The sequence below is a fragment of the Pteropus medius genome, unplaced genomic scaffold (genome assembly GCF_902729225.1).
Source record: "Pteropus medius unplaced genomic scaffold, Ma_sr-lr_union100, whole genome shotgun sequence".
In the NCBI taxonomy this organism is placed as follows: Eukaryota; Metazoa; Chordata; class Mammalia; order Chiroptera; family Pteropodidae; genus Pteropus; species Pteropus medius.
Genome location: NW_024341894.1, coordinates 3,018,617 through 3,038,872, shown reverse-complemented (window position 1 = coordinate 3,038,872; position 20,256 = coordinate 3,018,617). Strand labels below are relative to the sequence as shown.

General features: G+C 46.2%; 1 protein-coding gene across 2 annotated transcripts in view; it reads right to left on the bottom strand.

The window, feature by feature from the left end:
• The window catches only part of GABBR2 (gamma-aminobutyric acid type B receptor subunit 2), a 331,972-nt gene that overhangs the window by 80,851 nt on the left and 230,865 nt on the right, over positions 1-20,256 (bottom strand). For both annotated transcript variants that reach the window (XM_039856048.1, XM_039856049.1), the window contains exons 8-10: positions 16,771-16,831; positions 4,691-4,771; positions 898-1,048 (exon numbers count right to left, since the gene is read on the bottom strand). In XM_039856048.1, coding sequence (XP_039711982.1) covers positions 898-1,048; positions 4,691-4,771; positions 16,771-16,831 — 293 coding nt within the window. The remainder of the gene's footprint in view (positions 1-897; positions 1,049-4,690; positions 4,772-16,770; positions 16,832-20,256) is intronic.

The window sequence follows — 20,256 nt, the reverse complement described above, 5'->3', positions numbered from 1 at the left end:
GCTGTGTTGCCCGTGGGTAGGCACTGAGGCCATGTAGGTGATGGTCCAGATCTGAAACCCTGATCAGCCGCTCCCACAACAAGGCAGGAAGCTGGGTTCAAGGATTTGCAATGGAAACCAAAGAAGCCGGCCGTGTTCTGGAAACACTGCCACCTGGGGTGGTGGCTTGTTCTACTCACCAATGACTAGATTAGCTAAGTAAGTGAGCTGCTCTCTTCCTGAGAGTGAAAGGTATGTGTGAGGGAAAAGAAATCAAGACCAAAACCCAAGGGAACTTGTTCTGCCACACTCAGCAGGGTGACCTCAGACAGTGGCCCTTGTCACTGAGCTTCAGTGCTCTAATCTGTAATCCACTAAGCTTCAGTGCTCTAATCTGTAATCCAGAGAGTTTTCTGGAGGGTCAACCAAGATGATGTGGGGGAGGGGCTTCCTTGACTGCAACGTGCTATACGGATAGGAAATGGCCAGCCCTGAACTCAGTGATCCCCTCTGGCAGTGCTTCCCCAAGATGCTGGGGGGTGGAGTGGGGCAAAGACATTGGAGAATTCTGTCTTCTAGATTTCTCCTCCTGGACCACCACAAAGTGCACCAGTGTAGCCGAAGCTCTGAAAAGGCCTATGGACTTGAACTGTTTAACCCACCTTTCCCAAACTCATCTGACCAGAGGCTCCTATGCAACCAGCAGCCCTGTCTCTGTGTGTGTTTGCATGTGTATGTGTAAGTGTGTACACATGCTTGTGAAACATCTAATAACACCCCTACAACTGAGAGGCACACTTTAGAAACGACCTCTCAAACTTCTGTGCCCCTTGAGAATCTGTCATGTGATGCTCTTGTACTTTGTAAGGTTTGTCAATTCAGAAAGCATAAGCCAAGTGGAAGGCATGAGTTGCTTACTTCTGATTCCGGTTCTTGATGTTGAAGAAGAGAAAAGCGCTGGCCATGATCATTCCCAGGATGGTGAGGGCAGAGAGGATGCTGTAGAGAGGTAGGGAGATCTTCCGGAGCTGCTCCAGGATGATGGTCTTGTCTTTTGGTGGTTCGGATCCTAGAAGGCCAAGGAAAAGACATCAGCTGAGCCCGGTGCACGGTCAGTCCCTGAGAGCATCTTTGCCCAGATGTCCTTGACATTGCCACCTGTATACCAACTCCGTGCAGGACATGTCTACTTACCTGGTGAGTGGGCTCTGGTGGTTGGCCAGCCTGCCCAGCAGGAAGCCTTAGCTAGGACTTATTTCTTTCTCTAAATAGAATCAATAAGGGATTTGTGATGCATTTAATAGCCATTAGAAGACTAGAATTTGATTTGGTCTAATTACCCTGTTGAAAAACCATTGCCATTTATCCCCAAAGGTAACAGCAGCTTGGAAGGCGCAGGGCTAGGTGCTGTAAATGGATATCATTGGGTGTCACTTGGGGTGGGGAACTTGGCTTTGGCTCTCAGCACATGATAATGACCACCCCTCAAAAGGGCGGGCACCTTGCCTGTCAGTTCCATGGAGATGTATATGTGCTCTGGCTGCAGATTTTCTGCCTCAAGGTCATTATGTTATAAAAGCTCTTTCTGGTTTTCCATTTTCATAGGACTTAATAACTGTGGGAGGCAGAAGCTACTGGCACATCTTTCCCTCCCTGCTGTACCAGGACTGGACCGAAACTGTGGGATTCCATTTCTCTGTGTGACTGCGGAGCGATCCTTGCTCATTCTTCAAGGGCACCAGGAACTAGGGGGAGCCCCAAGGGCTACAGAGCAAACTTATCTTTATGGATGGTGGCACGAATGTTCTGTTTTAGTTTTACCAGATACAGGCTGGCTTGGGAGTGGGGTGGCAGGGACTCCCACAACCCCTGCCCCACTTCTTAAAATTCCTTTCTCAGTTGCTGTTTCAGGTCAGGTTTCTGCTGTGGAATTGTGAAATGTGGGGGCTTTTCCCTCCAGTGGAGATGTGTGGAATCAGTGAGGCACCCAGGAATGGCCGAACCTGGGAGCCTGGGGAGACCCACCAGGGGTCACAGTGACGCCCTCCCTCCTCCCCCCGCCAACGACTGCGCCATGGGTGTCAGTCTCAGTTATGCCTCCTTTCCCAGGAGACACACAGAGGATGGGCAGGTGTTGTAGGGGTTGAGAGCTCCCCCAAATATCTGTGTTTAAAAAACTCTGTTAACGAGTTCAAATGGTTTCGAAACATTCGGTGGAATTTGAACTATCTAAATAGTCTAGGGAAGTTTCCAGGTTCTAAAACAGCTAGGAACCTGCTGGCATGGTGAATGTAAAGCTTTAAGCAATTCCTAGTAAAGTAACTTTTTTTCTTAGGCGAGGCAACCCTTGGTTGACCTCACAAATTGCAAAGACCTTGTCAGCTTATAATCTCTTATTTTTTAATTTTTACGCCTACAGCACCTGGTCTTCCTAGGTGGTCTCCCATCCAAGTACTAACCAGGCCCGACCCTGCTTAGCTTCTGGGATAAGTAATATTTTTAAGAAGTGCCTTCAAGGATGGAAAGTCAGGGCAAAAGCAGACCCAAGGGTGATAGAGGAAACACCATTTCTTGCTTCCAAAAGTGAAAGCTCAACATCTGGAAACTTCTTCCCCCACTTTTCCTCCCCCTCCTCCCACCTGTAGCCTGAACCGTATTAGGCTGGCTCAGGTGCCTGCTGGCTCCCAAACACAGGACACATCTTGGGGGCTTCCATGAGTTCTTGGCTGGAGATAAACTCCTCTCTGGCACTGAGCAAGGGGGTGAAGTTTGAGTAAAATGATATATGACAACTATGACCACTAGTTATTTGTGTAGAAAAAACTTCAGAAAATTGACAACAGTTCCTCCTCCTTACTCCACTTTCTCTTCCCTAAAATAGCAGCTCCCAGCGTTGCATCCTAAGAGGTTATAGAAGCCAAATTGTCAGAAGTGTTAGTAACAGCAGCAGCCCTGAGTTTTCTTTCTTGCTCCTCACCCAATCCATCCATTCATTATTCTACCATTCTTCACCATTTGTTCATCCATCACTATTCCTTCACTCATCATCATTAATGATGACTGATCGTCATTAATAATCACCGTCTAACTATCAGGCCTGGTGCTAGGCACCAGAGGTTCAAAGATAAGCAAGACACAGTCTCCGTCCTCAAAGAACTTAAACATTAGTCATATAAGAAGAAAAAGGCAATAATAAGTAATCATGTCTACTGAATGTCTACCATGAGCTAAACTCTTTATAGAGATTTTTTTTTTTCATTTGATCCACTCCAAAATCTCACAGGTAGAGAAGATCATTCCCATTTTGGGGGTTTGGGGGTGGGCAATAGTTTTCTAAGTGTTAAGTGGCTTTTATGGTTAGTAAGTGGCAAAGATGGGAGGACTTGAACCCAGGTCTGCTTAACTCTAAAGCCTGTTCTCTAACACTACGCAAGCTGCCTCCCATGACAGTGTCCAGGTGGTTGACAATGTCAGGCACAGGGAGGCCTGAGCAGAAAGCAGGAGCAGAGTGCAACTCCACCTGATTGAGTCAGGAAAGGCCAGAGAAAGGAGAGCTGAGCCTTGGAAGATGAGTAAGTTGGCTGATCACCAGGAAGACAAGGAGGAAAGGGCATTCTGGGAAGAGAACCTGGCAGAAGCCAAGGCATGGCAGTGTTTTGGCACATTTGAGGAACTACAAGGAGTTTGGCTGTGGAGATCTGAAAGAGGAGGCAGAGAAAAGAGGCCTTGGGGGCCACATCATGGAGTGAGGCACCTCATTGTGAGCAATGGGAACTGTGCAGGGCTCTGAGCAGAGGTGGGGCACTCAGCATGGCATGATGACAAGGATGCTTTGGCTGCTGAGGGAAGAATGGACTTGAGGGGGTTAAGACTGGTTAAGTCCATCCACCCACCCATCCATCCTTCCATCCATCCATCATCCATCCATCTATCCATCCACCCACCCATCCACCCACTACTTCACTAACTAATATGTTCACCTGTTCATTCATTTTTTCACCCACCCACTTATCCACTCACTGATCAATCATGTATTCACTTTTTCATTAAACATCATTGAACCTCCAACATATGCCAGTCCGTGGCTGGTGCCACGAATTGAAAGTCAAATAGGATCCAGTCAGGAAGCTCATGGTCCAACAACCTAGAAATTTCAATGCAAAGTGATAGCGGCCATAGGAAAGGCAGAGACGAAAGACAGTAGAAGCCAAGAGAAGGGAGCCATTAACTCAGCCAGGGGAGTGCAATCAGGGAAGGCTGCACAAAAGAGGTGCTATTTGATCTGGTTCTAGAAGCTGAGGAGTTCTCCAGCAGCAGAAGAGAGGGAATGGTCTTCTAGAAAGAGCAGCAGGTAGAGAGGCCTTACTATTAACTCAATGAAGTCCTTTTCCAGAGGAAGAGACAGAGCTCGATTTAGCTGGGCCATGTTTAGAAAGAATTACTCCTGGCCATCCTCTGGTTTAAACACAGATGCCTCAGTGAGAGCCAGCACTCATGCAAATTCCAGTGACCCATCCCAGGAGCTGGAATCCAGCCTCCACGTGAGTGATGGGGACCCTGTGCTCAGTGAGTCAGTATGTGTTGAGAGGAAAGGATATTCCCTCTTTCCCATGAAGCCAAGGACTTTGAGCTTGGCCCCAACCCTTAGATAATTTTGAGGCCTGGGGTTAATTGAGTAGGCCCCCTCCTCCAAGAAGCCCACTTGCCTTACCTTGGAACCTAATGGTGTCATTGATGATCTCCAGTGTGTCGGCCACAGCGTTGTACTCTCCCACCTTCACCTCCCTGCTGTCTGTGGGGAGCAATAGACAGTGGCTGGTTAGATCCGGGTCCTGTGTTTGCGTCTGGGTGCTCTTGTTCCAGCTCTTGCTCCCTCACGGGCCCTGGCTATATTCTTGCAGGCTTTTCCTTTCACCAGTGCCTCTTCCAGATAGAATTACAAAACTTCCAACATGATCTGGGCTGGAACAAACACTCTCTCACACTGTCTCATAACTGGTCACCCATCCTTTGCTGTACATCTGCAGATGGGGAGCCTACTTCCCCCATAACTGCATTCTCTGCCTGTTACCAAGTCCTTCCTGGTCACTGAGCTGAATGAGCTCTCTGTAACTTTCTCCTGTCATCTGGCTCTGCCCTCTAGGACCACACAGACCACCTCCGCTCCCTCTGACCCAGGACTCTCCTTGAGATTGAAGACAAAGACAGATCATGCCCCTGGTGCTAGTTCCCAAATCCACCTTACTAAACATCATTTCTACTTCCCACACTATCCAGGCCCCTCCTTGGACCACACTCTATAACGTCACTGTCTGCTTGATGGACTGCACCGTAAAGGACTAACTAATGTACTTTAGGCATGACCTGGTCAGCAGCAAGTAGAGGGGACCATCCCCACCTTCATTCTGCATATTATATTCCTATTAATGCATTCTGAGGTGGAATTAACACCTTTCAGAAGCTACATTGTTCTGCTTTGTCACACTGAGCACAGAGTCTCCTTCATATGCACTTGTTCCTTAGTTCATTCATAGGTACTTGTTTGGGTGTATTTTTAGACCTAAGTGATGCATTTGAATTTACCTTTATCCTTGATACTATTCGGCTGGTGGGTTTAGGTCATTGTTTTGGTCATCACCAGGGATAATGATGATGATAACTGGATCAGAGTGTTGGCAGGAGAATGAAGAGTGGGAATTAGATTTGACAAAGGTTTCTTTTTTCCAGGTGAAATCTGGACAACTGGGTGATCATTGGGTGGGAAAGATGGGGAACAGAGGAGTTAAGCAAGTGACTGGGCAGCTCAGGTGCCATTGAATGTGCTGAGCCCCAGGTGTCTGTGGATCAGCAGGGTGGAGCTGTCCTTGGTTCTGGAGTCAGCGGAGAGACCTGAGCTGGGGAGACAGCGTTGGGGCCATCAGCATGCAAGCTGGGAGTGGGAGCAGGGGGCAGGGAGGACACCCCCAGGGACAGTGCTGAGTGAGGAAAGGACCAGGGGCATAATCCTGGGGAGTGCCAACCTCTGGGGGCGGGCAGAGCAACTGTATTGTAAGGGGACTGGGAAGGAGTGACCAGGACGCTGGGAGCAGGATGCTAGAAAGTGTGGGCATTGTAGAAGCCAAGGAAAGGGACAGTTTCACAATGGAGCTGGCCATCAATGTCACATGCCACTGAGAGGCTGGGACAGCAAGTTCCTTGAGCCAGGAGTCAGTGGATTTGGCATGTGGGGGATACTGGTGACCACAGATAAAGCAGATCGAGGGTAAGGTGGGGTTAGAGATGGAGACCCAAAGGGAAGGAGTGTGAGAGTAGAGAGTGGAGCCCCCAGGGCAGAGCAGGCTTTGACAGGGTTGGGGAGTGGGCAGGGAGGGACCGAGGGAATTCACCGAGCCCCGTGGTTTGCCTGGATCTGTGCTAGGAATTTTATGAGCCATTCCTTGTTCAGTTCTCACAATTGAGAAGAGTAGGTGGTTTTAGTCCCACTTTACATATGAGGAAACCAAGGCTCAGGTAGGTTGTGGCTTTGCCCAGGGCCCCACTGATACTAAGAGCAGAGTCCTAGGTTCAAACCTCAAACTATTCACACAGCCCATGCTCTTCCCTGACGTGGGGCTACCTCGATGGGATCCCTGAGAGGTGACAGTTTTGTGCCAAACTGGCCATTCCATGGGCCACGTGTGCCTCTTGAGTGTATTAACTGCAGAGAGGAGTGCCTACCTGCCTCCTCACAGAGCAGGCGGGTCCTCAGAGCTGCAGATCCCAGTCCTCAAAATTCCCAGAGGTTTTAAGGTGACATGACAACAAGAATTCCAACTGTGCACCCAGAGGAACTGCGTGCTGGGGCTCTGGCTCTAAGTGAATCTCTTTGTAGAAATGCAAGTGCACTGCCGGTCCCTTATAAACATTCAGGAAATGGAACAGAGAATCCCAGAGGCCAGCCCCACTTCTGCTTGTGTTCCTTTGACCATGGCATGGAAAATAGGTCTGAAAAAGTCACTTCCTTCTCCTGCAAAGGTCTCCTTGTCATTTGGGGGGCATCACACTGTGCAGGCGGCTGTCGCTTGCCTGGGTCCTCCAGCTCCTAAATGTCACATTAGCAGACTCTGCTGGGAGCTCCAGTATCCCTGCTCTGGTCTTTTGAAGTCTCAACCCCAATCAACTCCTGCCCCTTAGAGGAGAAGGCCCTGATTTATTTATTTGGTGTGGGAAGGCAGCACATGAAATATGCAGGCTGATCGGAACAAATCATCAGGAGGCGGGAAGCAGCGTGGCTGGCTCCCCCTCTGTGCCCCCAGCCACGCGGCCCACCCCTCTGACTCACACACCCTGCTATATGTCCCATGGCACCAAAATAATACTTAGCTTCCCACCATGACCATAATCATCATAATCTCTCCCTGGGGGCAGTGCTTGGAGGCTCATAGGCGCTTCATACCTTCCTGCATTTAACGCTCATAGCAAACCATGATTTGGGCATACTTCATCCCAGGGTACAGATGAGGGAGGAGCTTCGCATAGATTAAGTGCACACTCAGAACCACGTGCTGGGCAATGACCAAGTGGGCACCTGAACTCAGAGCACTTTCACCACCCATACTGAGCAGGGCTTCCAGTCATTCGGCCCACATCTATTGAGTGCCTACTGCATGCCAGGCCCAGCTTGAGGTATTCCACAATAAAGAGCCCCTCAAAAATCAGGAGCGTAGGTGGTAGAAGATTAGGTTATTTCCTCAGCCCTCACCAAGGTGGCCCTGGGCATGTGTGCTGGAGGCTGGAGATACAAAGAATTAAGGAAAATATCGTAATCTCTGACCTTGTAGTTTAGTGACTGCAGCATTGCTCAGCGCTGCCAGGGAGGTGAGAGTTATTCCCATTTGCAGACAACATTCCCCTTCCAGCCCACGCCCTGTGAGCAGATGGCTGTAACTGTAAAATGGGAACTTTCAGAGTGGCTGTGAGAATTGGAGAGGAGAATACAGGCAATTTCTGGCTTGGGGCCTAACTCAGAGTAAGTGTTCCACAAATTATAGTTGTTTGAGTCATGATAAAAGTAACTGAGCTATTTGCTAGGTCCCCAAATACTCCCTGTTTTCTTACTGCCATCTTTCCCCAGTGGTCCCTCTGCTTGGAAGGTGGCTTTCCCTTCCATCTACCAAACCAATGTGTCCAACCCTACCCACTTCTTCCAGGAAGCCTTCCCTGAGTACTGTTCCTCCCCTCCGAGCACTCCAGTTGCTGTGGGCTCAGGGCACTGGGTGACAGACAACCACATGTGCCCAGGCCTTAATTCCTGCTGGCCAGTTGGTTCCTGAGTGGAATCTGAAATCTTCCTTCTGACATTCTGGGCAGCATACAATCTTGTCCTCTGCACTCTGTGCAGGGCCCCTCCTGGGTCTGCAGGTGGAAGGATGGTCCCCGTGTTCTTCCATTCACCTGCGGCCCAGCTGGAGGTGATTGTGATAGACACCCGGTACTTTTAACTTTTGACTCCTGAGCTCATTGGAAACTCCATTATGCTAATCACTCATTTGGATACAGTCCAGCTTTGCAGTCTGTAGACCAGGGGATTTTTGGATAGACTATAAGGATCCATGGGGGCTCAGGAGGTGGGAGAATTGAGCAGGGGGAAAGAGACTGCAGCATGGGGTCTGTCACTGGCTGGCATCTAAGCCCTGACTCACTACATGACCCTGGATAGACCACTGCCTTTCTCTGGGCCTCAGTTTCTCCATCTGCAAACTGCACTGTAAAGGTTCCAGTGGTTCCCAGCCCTGGGCAGACATTAGAGTCACCTGGGGAACTTCTAGACAATATAGATGACTGGTCCCAATGTGGACCCATTGTATTAGAACCCCTGGAGGACGGAGGGACGGATCCTGGGTGGCGGTATTTTTAAAAGTTCACTAAGGGACCTTAATGCATAGCTAGGGTTGAGGGACACTGGATTACACTGACACTTTCTATTCTTAGAAGCTAAAATTTACTGTGAAATAATACTGGTTCTCTGTTGTGGGCAAAAAAGAATTGTTCTCTTTAAAAAGTGCATTCTTTATTTCAAATAGATTTGGATGATATGTAAAGAAAATAAGGTCCTCTCCATGAAAATTAGGCTGCCAGAAAAAGTCTAGTCTGAAAATATTCACTGGCCATGGGCCTGTGCATCCACAAGAGCATCCACAAGATGGCCAGGAAATGGCTTCAGTCACAGTGTGATTCTGTCTCCCTCCTTCTCTGGGCAGGAGAACCAGCTGTAAGGTCGCCAACCTCCTGCCTTAGCTGGGTCCCTGCATCCTGCTCCAGGGTCTCTACTCCTTTCACCCCAAATATCCATTGATCCTCCATTGATTCTAGATCTGGACTGAGGGAGGAGTATATGTACTTAAAGGTTTAATAGTTGTTGCAAACATACAGACTCAATGCATACCTCTGCAGTATAAAACAAAAGATGATCTTGGGTCAATAAAAATCAAAGATGTTAGAAAATCACTCTATTCTAGGACCCCCAGCAAAATTACAAACTCAGGGATGAAAAGAGCTCTGACAAGGAGATAGGACTCTTGGAGCTAGGAGCCCTGGGGACATGCCGTCCCCTACCTGGGTTTTGCTAAAGCGAGTGGGCTGGACAAGGAGATCTCTGTGGCCTCAACTCTTGTTCGATGATTCTGCAACTGCTTCGAAGGGTCTTTCTTATTTCGAGCTGAACACTGCTCCCTGAGGCTTCTCCTCACAGGCCCTTGCTCAGCCTGGAGGCTGCGCATCACATCGATTCTTGTTCTTGGCAGTTCTTCAGAGATGGAAACACGGTAATTTCAGGCCTTGATTCTGTTCTTCTCCAGGAGTGCCAGTGATTCCTCAGGAGGTGCTGTTTTACTCCCATCCTGTCCCTGGTATGGTCATGTGGACAGGGTCATTTTCCTTGCCCTGGGTAGGTGCAGATCAGGTAGCAACCCTTAGCAGCACTGAGTAGAGAGGGACTTGTGCTTCCTGGGCCTGGATCCTCACTCATACTTGTCCTTGTCTTCACAAACAATATGCCACTGCCACATTTTTAATAAGTTAATTTTATCAGCCTTTATTTTGAAGTTTTTAATGGGCCAGGTGGACACTGGCCAAATGCCTGGCGAGTGTAACAACCCTGCCAAGGAATCTACCCTCCACTGACTTACTCGAACTGGCCTAAGGGCAAAAACTAATACCTGAGAGGATGCAGGAGACATACAAATACAATAGGTTATTTGCACCTAGAACACCTTTTTCCTTTTCTTGGCTAACTCTCACTGGTCTTTCAGAATCCAACTCGGATGCCACCTCTCCAAAGTGGCATCTTCTAGCCTTCTTAGACTAAGTGGAGCCAAATGCCCCTGCTCTGAAAGCCCTTCTTACATGTCACACTCAGTTGGGATCCTATGTCTGCTCTCTACTGGTCCAGGGGCTTGCTGAGAAAAGGGGTTGTGTCTCACCCATTTCAGTACCTCCTGTGCCCAGCCAGCGCCTGGCATGCAGGTGCCAGGAAATGATTGTTGAGAAACTTCAAAATCCCAAACCATAGGACCATCCCCCGCCCCCACCTCCCCGCAAAAAAAAAAAAATCAAAATTAAGAACTTCTGTTCAACAAGGACTTAGGTTTGCAGACAAATGTCCAAATACTTGCAAAGCCTAAAGCCAGCAAGGGACTGATATCTAGATTGTATAAGAAACTTTTGCAAACCAGGAAGAAAAAGATAGTACCTTCGAAATAAATGGGATCAAAAGATCATAACAGACCATTAACAAATGTCAAACAAGCCCAAACTCATTAATAATCAGAGAAATGATATTTAATATCATAATATGTCACACTATACCTTTAGACTGGCAAAAATGAGAGAGCTGGGGACACTGAGTATTGGTGGAAGGTGGGGACACAGGAATCTCATGCCAGTGGAGTGGAGGTGGCATGGGCACTGAGAGAGCCATTTGGCACATTTTCGGCATGTTCAGTGTTCACACACCTTCTGACCCAACAATTCTGCTCCTGAGCATTTGTACTAAAGAAGTGCCCAGTTGGGTTCATAAGGAGATATGTACAAGGACCCTCATTATTTGTGGAGGCAGGGAGTTGAGGTGACCTGGATGTCTGTGACTGAGAGAGGGGATGGGTGCACGGCAGGTGCGCCCCATGGAATGAGCAGTGAAAGCCACAGTCTAGGTGTACACATAGCATCATGGAGGCCTCTTAAAAAACAAAACACTGAGTAGAAAAAAAAAGAAACAGAAGAGATATGTAATCCAGTTGTATTGACATAAATTCAGTACACACACACAAAGCAGTAATATACATTTTGTAAGGACACATACAAATACACGTATGCATTAAACATTTAGAACGTTTGCCTTTCATTGGGAGAGGTGGGAGTGAGGTGTGAAAATAAATGAGGGAAATAAGAGTATAAACAAATGAACAAAAGGGGCTTTCATAGACCAATTATATAACATTGTATGGTGTGTGAAGTGTGTCCTAAGGAAGCAAGATTGTACTTTACTCAATAAATTCTGGAAGAGGATAAATCTGGGATAATTGTCAAAAGTGCCCAAGAGAGGAGAAAAAAGCCAACAGCTGCCATGATCCTTCTCTGTGACAGTCACCAAGCCAGGAACATTCACAGCATGACATTGAATTCTCATCATTGCTCTCAAGGCAAGGAAAACGATCACCTTTCATTTTACTATTTTTAAATAAATGGTAAAATGATGGCTCAGAGAAATTAAACCACAGTGCCTAGCTAGTAACAATTAGACATGCCTGCTTCAAAGCTCATATACTTTCTACACGATAGAAGATGAGTTCTCCATCACTGGAGGCATTCAAGCAGAGGTAATGCCATAAAAGAGAGTTAGGGCTCCCTTCAACATGGAGAATCAAAGGCTCAGTGAAATACAGGGTCTGTTAAATAATTCTGCCTTATAAGCCATCTTCTGAAAGGTAAGACCTGGATCATGAGGGCTGGGAGGTGCCACGGTCAAGGTCAGGCTCTCAGTCTGAAAGAACCCACACTGACATATGTCCTTCCATTCATGCTGACCCACCTCCCTGCCTGTGTATCCTGAAGTTTGGTGGTGGACTATGTCTCCACTCAAGTTGAGTGGCAGTCGACAAACTGTCCTTTCCAGACCTAAGGCTTGGTGAAGTGAACTACAACATGCACCTTGACAGAGGAAAAGGATATTAAAAATCAGCCTTAAGAGTCTCAAATAGGGTCAAACTTGCTTCGAAAGTTTTCTAGTAGGTTCTGGGAAATTATCTTCTTGCTTTCATAGGCACTGGCACTCAGTCAGAGAGATTATGAGGCCCCTGTAGGGGAGGGGGCAGGGACCATCATTTATTCAATGTGGCTTCCCCCAGAGAACTTGGTAGAGTGCTTGGCCAGATGCTCAGGAAATTCGTACTGAATAGAACTGTATCTGGTACCGCGAAGACCAAACGGTAATTAATGTCTGTCTGCAAATGGGAAGGAGAAGACTATATTTCACTAGGTACGTTCTGAATGACAATTATGTTGTTAGAGTGATAGAAGACCCCATCCCTTTGAATCAGGTGCTAAAATATAAAACTCCAAAGTCTGAGTCCATTATGTTGCACAGAAGCAGTGTGAAATTCGAGCACATCATCATTCACCGAGATTCTTACAAACAGGCCTAATGAAGGCAGGGACGGTGAGTTAGAGCACAGATGCTGAGATTTCACGAAGAACAGCATAAACAAGGCTCTAATCATGGCTTCACTCAACTTCCTTCCCTGCTGCAAATTCTGAGCCATGTTTAGACTTCAGCAGTAACATGGATTCTTTCTTCTCTTAAGGAAAAAAAAAAAGCCAATTCCCTAGCATTCATCCTTATCGACACGTGGTTTAGTGGAAGTCAGTGATGGCATGGGGGAGGTGCTCTGAACTTGGAGTTGAAAGGGGTTTAGGCTAGCCCCACTATACCCAAGGTGCATGGTCAACGGAATGCTATTACCTGCTGTACCTACCACCATGATGAGAAGAGCACCTAAGACAAGGGTAAGAATGTATGTAATTTATTTGGGAGGTGATCCTAGGACACACTGGCAGGGATGCAGAAAGGTGAGACAGAGAAGGGAAAGGAGCTAGTACAAGGTGTATTAGTGAGCAGGTTTTTGGGAAGCCCTCAGCTGACATCTAGGGACAGAGTAGAACATACCTTGAATTCTTGGGAATTTCTACCCAAGGGGAATTTATTCTCCACTTCTCATCCACCCCTGGCTCAGGGCTGCCCCCGGAAAGTGTTAATTCCCTGGACATCTGACCTGCTCCTTGCACAGGGGAGAGTTGCAAATGCTTTTAATAAGATGCTTTTTCTGGAACTGTGGCTGCTCAGGCCACTGATAGCATCTACCATACCTACTCTCCAGGATTGCCCTGATGGAGGTAAGGGCTCTGGGAACCCTTCGAAGTGGAGTAAGTGGAAGGAAACTGGGAGTGAGAAAGACCATTCTTAGGGTTCTGAAACCTCTCTGGATTCAAAATGCTTCAGTCTCAAGAGGGACTATGGGGTTAGTTCTGGCACATTATTTTAGAATAATTCTGTTTATCTAGCACTCTTAAGTTTGAGAAAAAGATAGTCCCCAGCCTGGAAAAACAATGGCCACCATTGTGAATTAGCTTCAGTTTACATTTCTGTTGTCAAGGCTAACTGTTATTTACCAAACATTCTGCTTTGACTTAAATTGCGGGAAACCATGTATAAATGAAGATAGTCTTAAATTTCCACAAGCCTTATCACTAACAAATTCAGTAAGCATTTATCAAGAGCCTGCCAGGAGTCAGGCAGCAAGCTAGCAATGTGACTAGCTTCCCAGCACTAGAGAGTTTATAGAGCAAAAACTCATTTGGCCCTTAAACCAGCACCAGGAGGCAGACAGGGCTGGCATTAGTGCATCCCATTGTCCAGAGGAGAAGACTAAAGCTTAGGGAGATAAAGTGACTCGCCCAGGAGCAGATCTTGCAAAGACCCCACTGCTGTGGCTGGCTGCTTGTGAATCAGCTCTGTTGTGAGCTCTGCTGCCCACTGTCCCCTCTAAATAAGAGGGCAGGAGACAAGGGAGAGAGAAACACAGAGAGAGAGGTGGGGGGGGGGGGAGGGCATGGCAGACAGCAACATGGTGACCCCATTAGAAGCCTTTTTCAAGGTGAATGGCGTGAGGCAATTTAGGAGCTGGTAACCTCAGGGTATGGGGGCAGACCCACACTCTGGGTAAATTCCTGCAAGGTCCCAGAAGACAGAGTCTGGACCAGCCTCTTTGAGAGGGAAATCATGAGCCCAGAGAAGAGAAAGTATGAACTCAGTATCCCACAGTGAGTCAGGGCCCATCCCACGCAAGGCCGTTTTCCTGTCTGGACCTCAGTTTGCCTTCTGTAAAATGAGATGATAACCAGGAGCCCTTTCATCTTAGCCTATTCAATAATTCAATCCCCCTCTATCCTGGCAGACAAGGCACATCTGAGACCCTATGAATTTGGATAACTATTGTGCTGATGAGAACATGCCCTGAGCACAACATCCCTCTGTCAACAGGATCAATGTCTGTTTTAAAAACATGTAAACAGGAGTATCTGCCAGGTCCAGCTCTGACAGTCAATAAAAGCTGGACACAAACGTGGCGAAGGGAGAACACTCAGGCGTAGGTGTGTGTGTAAGCCGGCAGTGGCACTAATCAGCTGTGTGTCCCTGGGGGAATACTTCCCTTCCCTGGGCCTCAGTTTCCTCATTTATATCATGAAGTAGTGGGATGAGATCATCTCTAAGGCCCTGCTCCATTAGACATCTTACATATCATTAAGTGTAAGGAGCAGCTATGGAGGTAGGCAGTCAGAAAGGCATCTGAGGGTTTCAACACACCAAGAGAATCTGGATTTGCCCCAGAAGTGTCATAATTCTTGACAAAGTGCTAATCATAACTGCTATTACCTGCTGGGCAAGAAATATATGCACATATTCATATTTCTCTGTTTATCTTACCTAGTTCTTTCCACATCTTAAGGTAGGTAGGATTATATTCTTATTTGACAGATGGAGACATCGAGGCTCACAGAGGCGAAGTCACTTACTTGCCTGATGTTCTATAGCGACTTGAGCTCAGGTGGGTCAAACTTATCTCTGAACTACTATTTGCTATGTTGCTTTCCTTATAAATGCCTAAAATCAGTCATTGGAGTTGGTGTCTAATCTTAACATTGAAAAAAAAAAAGGCAATAAAATTGGCATGCATTTGTAGCTGTGATTGGCCAATCAATATTTTACAAAATATTCTCCTAGAATGATATAATTTGAGAACTGGAAATGTGACAAGAGAATTTAGTTGCAATCACTCAAAAGAAAAAAAAAAGTAAGTATCTTTGCCAAGATGCTTACTTTGTTCAACCAATGAAGAAGTAAGACTTAACAAATGGGAAAATAATTACGTTTGCCTAAAATTACATCTTTTGTGCACTCCAGAGAGCTGACATGCGTTTCAATTACCTGCCATGGGAAGACAAATGGGTAAATCTACAAGACTGCATTACGGAACGATAGTACCCAAGAACACCTCTCCTGATTGATCTGAATCCGGTGAGGATTAGTCTGAATGACTCTGAGTAACTCGATTTCATTTCTTGCTTTCCCCTGGATGACTCTGGGATCTGCTCGAAGTGAGTTGACATAGAAGGAAGGCATGACTTTCAGAAACATCCAGATGCTGAGAAACACTGCATTGATGACTATGTCAACATTGACATATTGGATAACATTGATCATTGGTTCACAATCCTGCTAATGACCATACTGCGCTGAAGTGAGGTGTCTGTCTGGAGGAATGTCCAGCCCTGCTCCTCACGGATGCCCTGTGGGCACCGACAAGCCATTGCTCCTCGCTGGGCCTCTGTTTCCTCCTTATTGAATGAGAAGCTTGGTCTGGATGATTTCTGAGGCCCTTTCCAACTCTCATAGCAGAAAAATCCAACAAATGACCTGGCCTCTAAAAGAATAAATGGCCTGTAAATAGTGTGTGTGGGCTGACTATAGATTTAAAGAAACTATAGAGACGCATTAACCAGATGCAAAGAGTGGACCTTGTGTGGATTCCCCAACAAACCAACTGTGGAGACATTTTTGAGATAATTGGAGAACCAACATGACTGGGAATGAAAGGATATTAAGAATTGTTATACGTTTTAGGTGCAATAATAGTGTTGTGGTTATGTTTTTAAAAGTCCTTATCTACTAGAAATGCATACTGCAGTATTTAGAGATTGAAATGAGATAATGTCTGGGAGCTGCTTTGAAACATTACAGCAAAAAAAAAAAAAGGGGAGGTGATAGGATGAGTCAAAACAAAGCAAGATTGGCAAAATGTTGATAATGGTTGAAGCTGGATGATGGGTAGATGGCTTCCCTATGCTATTCTCCCAACTGTAGAGTCTTTGAAAATTTCTATAATCAAAAACTAAAATAATGCAAGGTTTCTCAGAACACTGAAAACGACTTAACTGCCACATACCCCTATACTTTCACGAGGCTTTTGGAGTCATGTGGAAGACTGAATAGGCCTGAGAAGTAATGCAGTTGGGAAAAAATATTCTGAATAAGTTGAAACTGATGTTTTCACAGAAAAGTTTTTCTATTGACTTTGACTTCTCTTATTTGGAACATCATATTTCCATTTGTTTTGATGTATTTTATTGTATAAACACAACATCCCTGAATATAGACTTCATCAACTTAAAAGAAGGAACAAGCATCAAACAGCCTACCTTGAAATTGAGTAAATTTAATGGTCCCCATTCTCTCCCCATTCCGGAACACAACTTGACCCTAAAAACAAAACAAAACAAACAAGAACAAAAGAGAAATGCCATATTAGCCCAGACGCTACTGATCTCAACTGAAATTCATTAATTATACAATGTAATTATTAATATTGGAGAAAAAATAGACTCCCACTAGACCACAGATGCAAAATTAAACTAATGTTTTTATACTGGTTGTGACTTTATCTGGTTAATTTGAGGAGCATAAAATCAATAATGGAACTAATACATGTGAATTAAAGCCGAGATATGCATCATCGTTATCATCATGGCTATTTATTAAACACCCGCGTGTCCTGTGTCATTCTGGGACAAGGTCTCCCAGGGTGCTAGACAGACAGAGGTGAGGCCGGTGTAGCCTGGCCTTGACTATGCTCCTGTAACCTTCCCATAAAGAAGTGTGGCTTTGCTGAGGCTGTTTGGCTTGAAGACCAAAAAGGGCTGGAGGTCAGTTAGTATTTCTTATTAAGGACAGAGAATGTTTTTATAAGTTCTTTCTGAGTGGTGACATCAGCCCCAATTATAATGGGGCTATGATTCAGTACAAAATTAAGCTTCTTGAGCCAGTGAGACCTGACTAGTGTCACAGGCAGCTGAACAACCCTCATTAGGGACCCTTGGGGTTAAAGACAGTATCATCTGCTACATCTGCCCTGCTGGCTGATACCAGGCTTCCCATATGCTGAGCTGAATACACGGGGAACGTAAAGAAAGGGTGTGGTCTCTCTTGCCAATTTATGGTCCACCTAAAATTCTGCAAACATGCAAGGAAATCGACACAGTTATATCAATGAATCTTATGACAAGCTTGAGTGGAAAGGGGGATAATCTTGATTTTACAGATCAAGAAACTGAGTCCAAGAGAGGCTATATGCTCGATATAAGGCCATCGTAGGTGAGGCTGCTGGAATTCAACTCTGAGTTTGATTTTAATACTCATGCTATTTCACTATAGCATGTTGTTTCTGATCCAGAATTAAATTCCTCCCTATATTTCCATTAATGTGAAATTAGGGGAAAAAATAATCTTAAAGGTACACTGCCTTACTCTCATAGTTATGCACTTAGGTAAAAGCAGGTAATAGCACAGACATTCAGATTCCACTCAGTTCTGAGGAGAAAGTGCCAAAAAGCGTCTTCCCTTGGTGGAAACTCAAAGTCTGAGGCGTGTGGCTTTTGGCACAGAGACTCACTCAACCTGTTCTCAGAACAAGAAACACCTTCTAAGGCCACTTTGACACCTTTTTGAAATTCTGAAGACAGCTGTGAGTAGTATCAGTTTGAAACTAACACCCACCGAATTCTATATTTAGGTGACGGTAAGCAATTCTCTGGCGTGTGAAAACACTTCAGTGTAAGGTGACACAGGAGCTGTGATTTTATTTCTAGGGATGATTGAAAAACATAGAACATCTTCCAAAAGGATCACTTTTATGCAAATGGACCACTCTGCATGGGTAGGAAAGATGCAGACATGGTCCACAAATAGGACATTTCTTTGCTTGACAAAGGTCAGACTCTAATGAATTCACCCATTTCCTGCCAAGCTTTGAAGAATTCCAAAGACTTCTAATGTGGACAAATTCTGCAGAATCCTTATTAGTTAAATTAAAAAGAATAGTATTCAAAGCTTGGACAGAATGAAGGAGATAACGGGGTGAGGATGAGAAAAAAATCTCCCTTTACTCCCGCCTCCCCTTTTACTTTTTAAACAAAACTAATTAGTCCATCTTTGAAGTAAGACCTTTCATATTTTATTTCACTCATAATCATTATTTTTACTAACAGCGGCTCCTCCCCGCTCTTTAATTTCTCAGGTAACCTAGGGGAAGAAGGCCAGCATCTGAGGCAAGTTTCTGAACACCTGACTTATGGACCTACCATAGCACCTGGTCTGCTGTAGGCACTCAGTAAATGGCAGTAATAACTTTTATTTAAAAACATTTAATAGCTGAAATAAAAATGATTTTAAGCACCAGGAAATTTTTCAGTCCTTGAGAAGAGATTGCACACATTATGTGATTTCATCTGGCAAAGTGGGAAACTGTGGGGCTTTTATCCAAGGTGTCCTCACCTTTCTGAAACATCAGCCCCCAGGTGACTGAGTTCCCGAACCCCACTGTGTGCTCTACCATGGGTTGTGTATCTGTCGGGTCATGATGCACACGTGGATGGGTAACCGACCATACTGAGGGGCTGCACCAGAGAAGAAGCCAGGAGACTCTGTGAAGCCCCCTTCTGAAGAAGATATGTCATGTCATTGCTTCCTGAAGGAGTTACCACTGGACCTGGGTTTGATCCAGGAAGCCAGCTTTGCTACCCTGGCCGTGGCTGACTGGATAGGACCACCGTCACTGCCAAGCCAGCCTTGATAGGACCGGACATGAGGAATACCACACACTATCAGAGGATTTTCATGAAATTCTGCCCAGTAGGTGTCCTCCATATTAGAAGGTGGACATTCACAAATATTTACCACCCTGGGCTGGTTACTCTTCTAAGTGCTGATTCTTGCTCTTGGAGAGCTGTATATTTGATTAGGAGGAACAGACAAAACAAATTTGTCAATGAATGAATTAGATAATTTCAGTTAGTGAAGAGTGCTGTTAAGAAAATAAAAAGGGAGTGGCTGCGTGAGGGGAGCGAATCTACTGCATAGTCAGGAAAGACCTCACTGCAGAGGAGAGATAAGAGCTGAGGCCTGCATGGCAAGGAGGAGATACTCCAGGCAAAGGGAAAAGCCAGGGTAGGGCAAAGGCCCTTGGGTGGGGCACAGCGAAGGAGTGGGGCGCTAAGTGGGGCCGGATCACATTTGACCCGGAGGAGGCCCTGACAGGGCTCTGGAGTGCAGCCAAGAGCCTCCAGGTAGGGAAGTTACACAAATAAGTACCATGAACTGAGTTGATATTTGAGGAGATTGCTCTGGCTATTAGATAGAGAGAATGGATGGTAACTTGGCAAACAAGGAAGCAGAGAAACTGGAGGGTGTGGCAGCCGATAATACAGGTGTAAGGTAGCAGTGCCTGAGGCTAGGGTGGTGGCTAGATTCCTTCTCTCACCAGCTCAGAGTGCACTGCTAGGGTGGCTGAGAACTGTGGCCTCTGCAGCAGAGGACCTCCACTCTACTCTGCCCTTCTGGGCCCTGGATGTGCCGTCAGACACCCCCATCAGGATGGAGGCACTCGACTCCTCAGCTGCCAGCACCTTGCCCTGCATCCAGAGAGCCATGTCAATCAAGGTTATACCTTTCCTGGTTATGCCAGCCTACATCCAATGGTCAATGTGAAGGGACACAGTTCTTGCCCCGCTGAACCTCAATTCAGGACAATTGTGAAGGACCATGGGATCCAGAGGTTCCCATGGGGTGGCCGAGGCCATGATTGCAGCTGTATCACATTCCAACTTGTCCCTCTGCTTGATCCCGCTTCA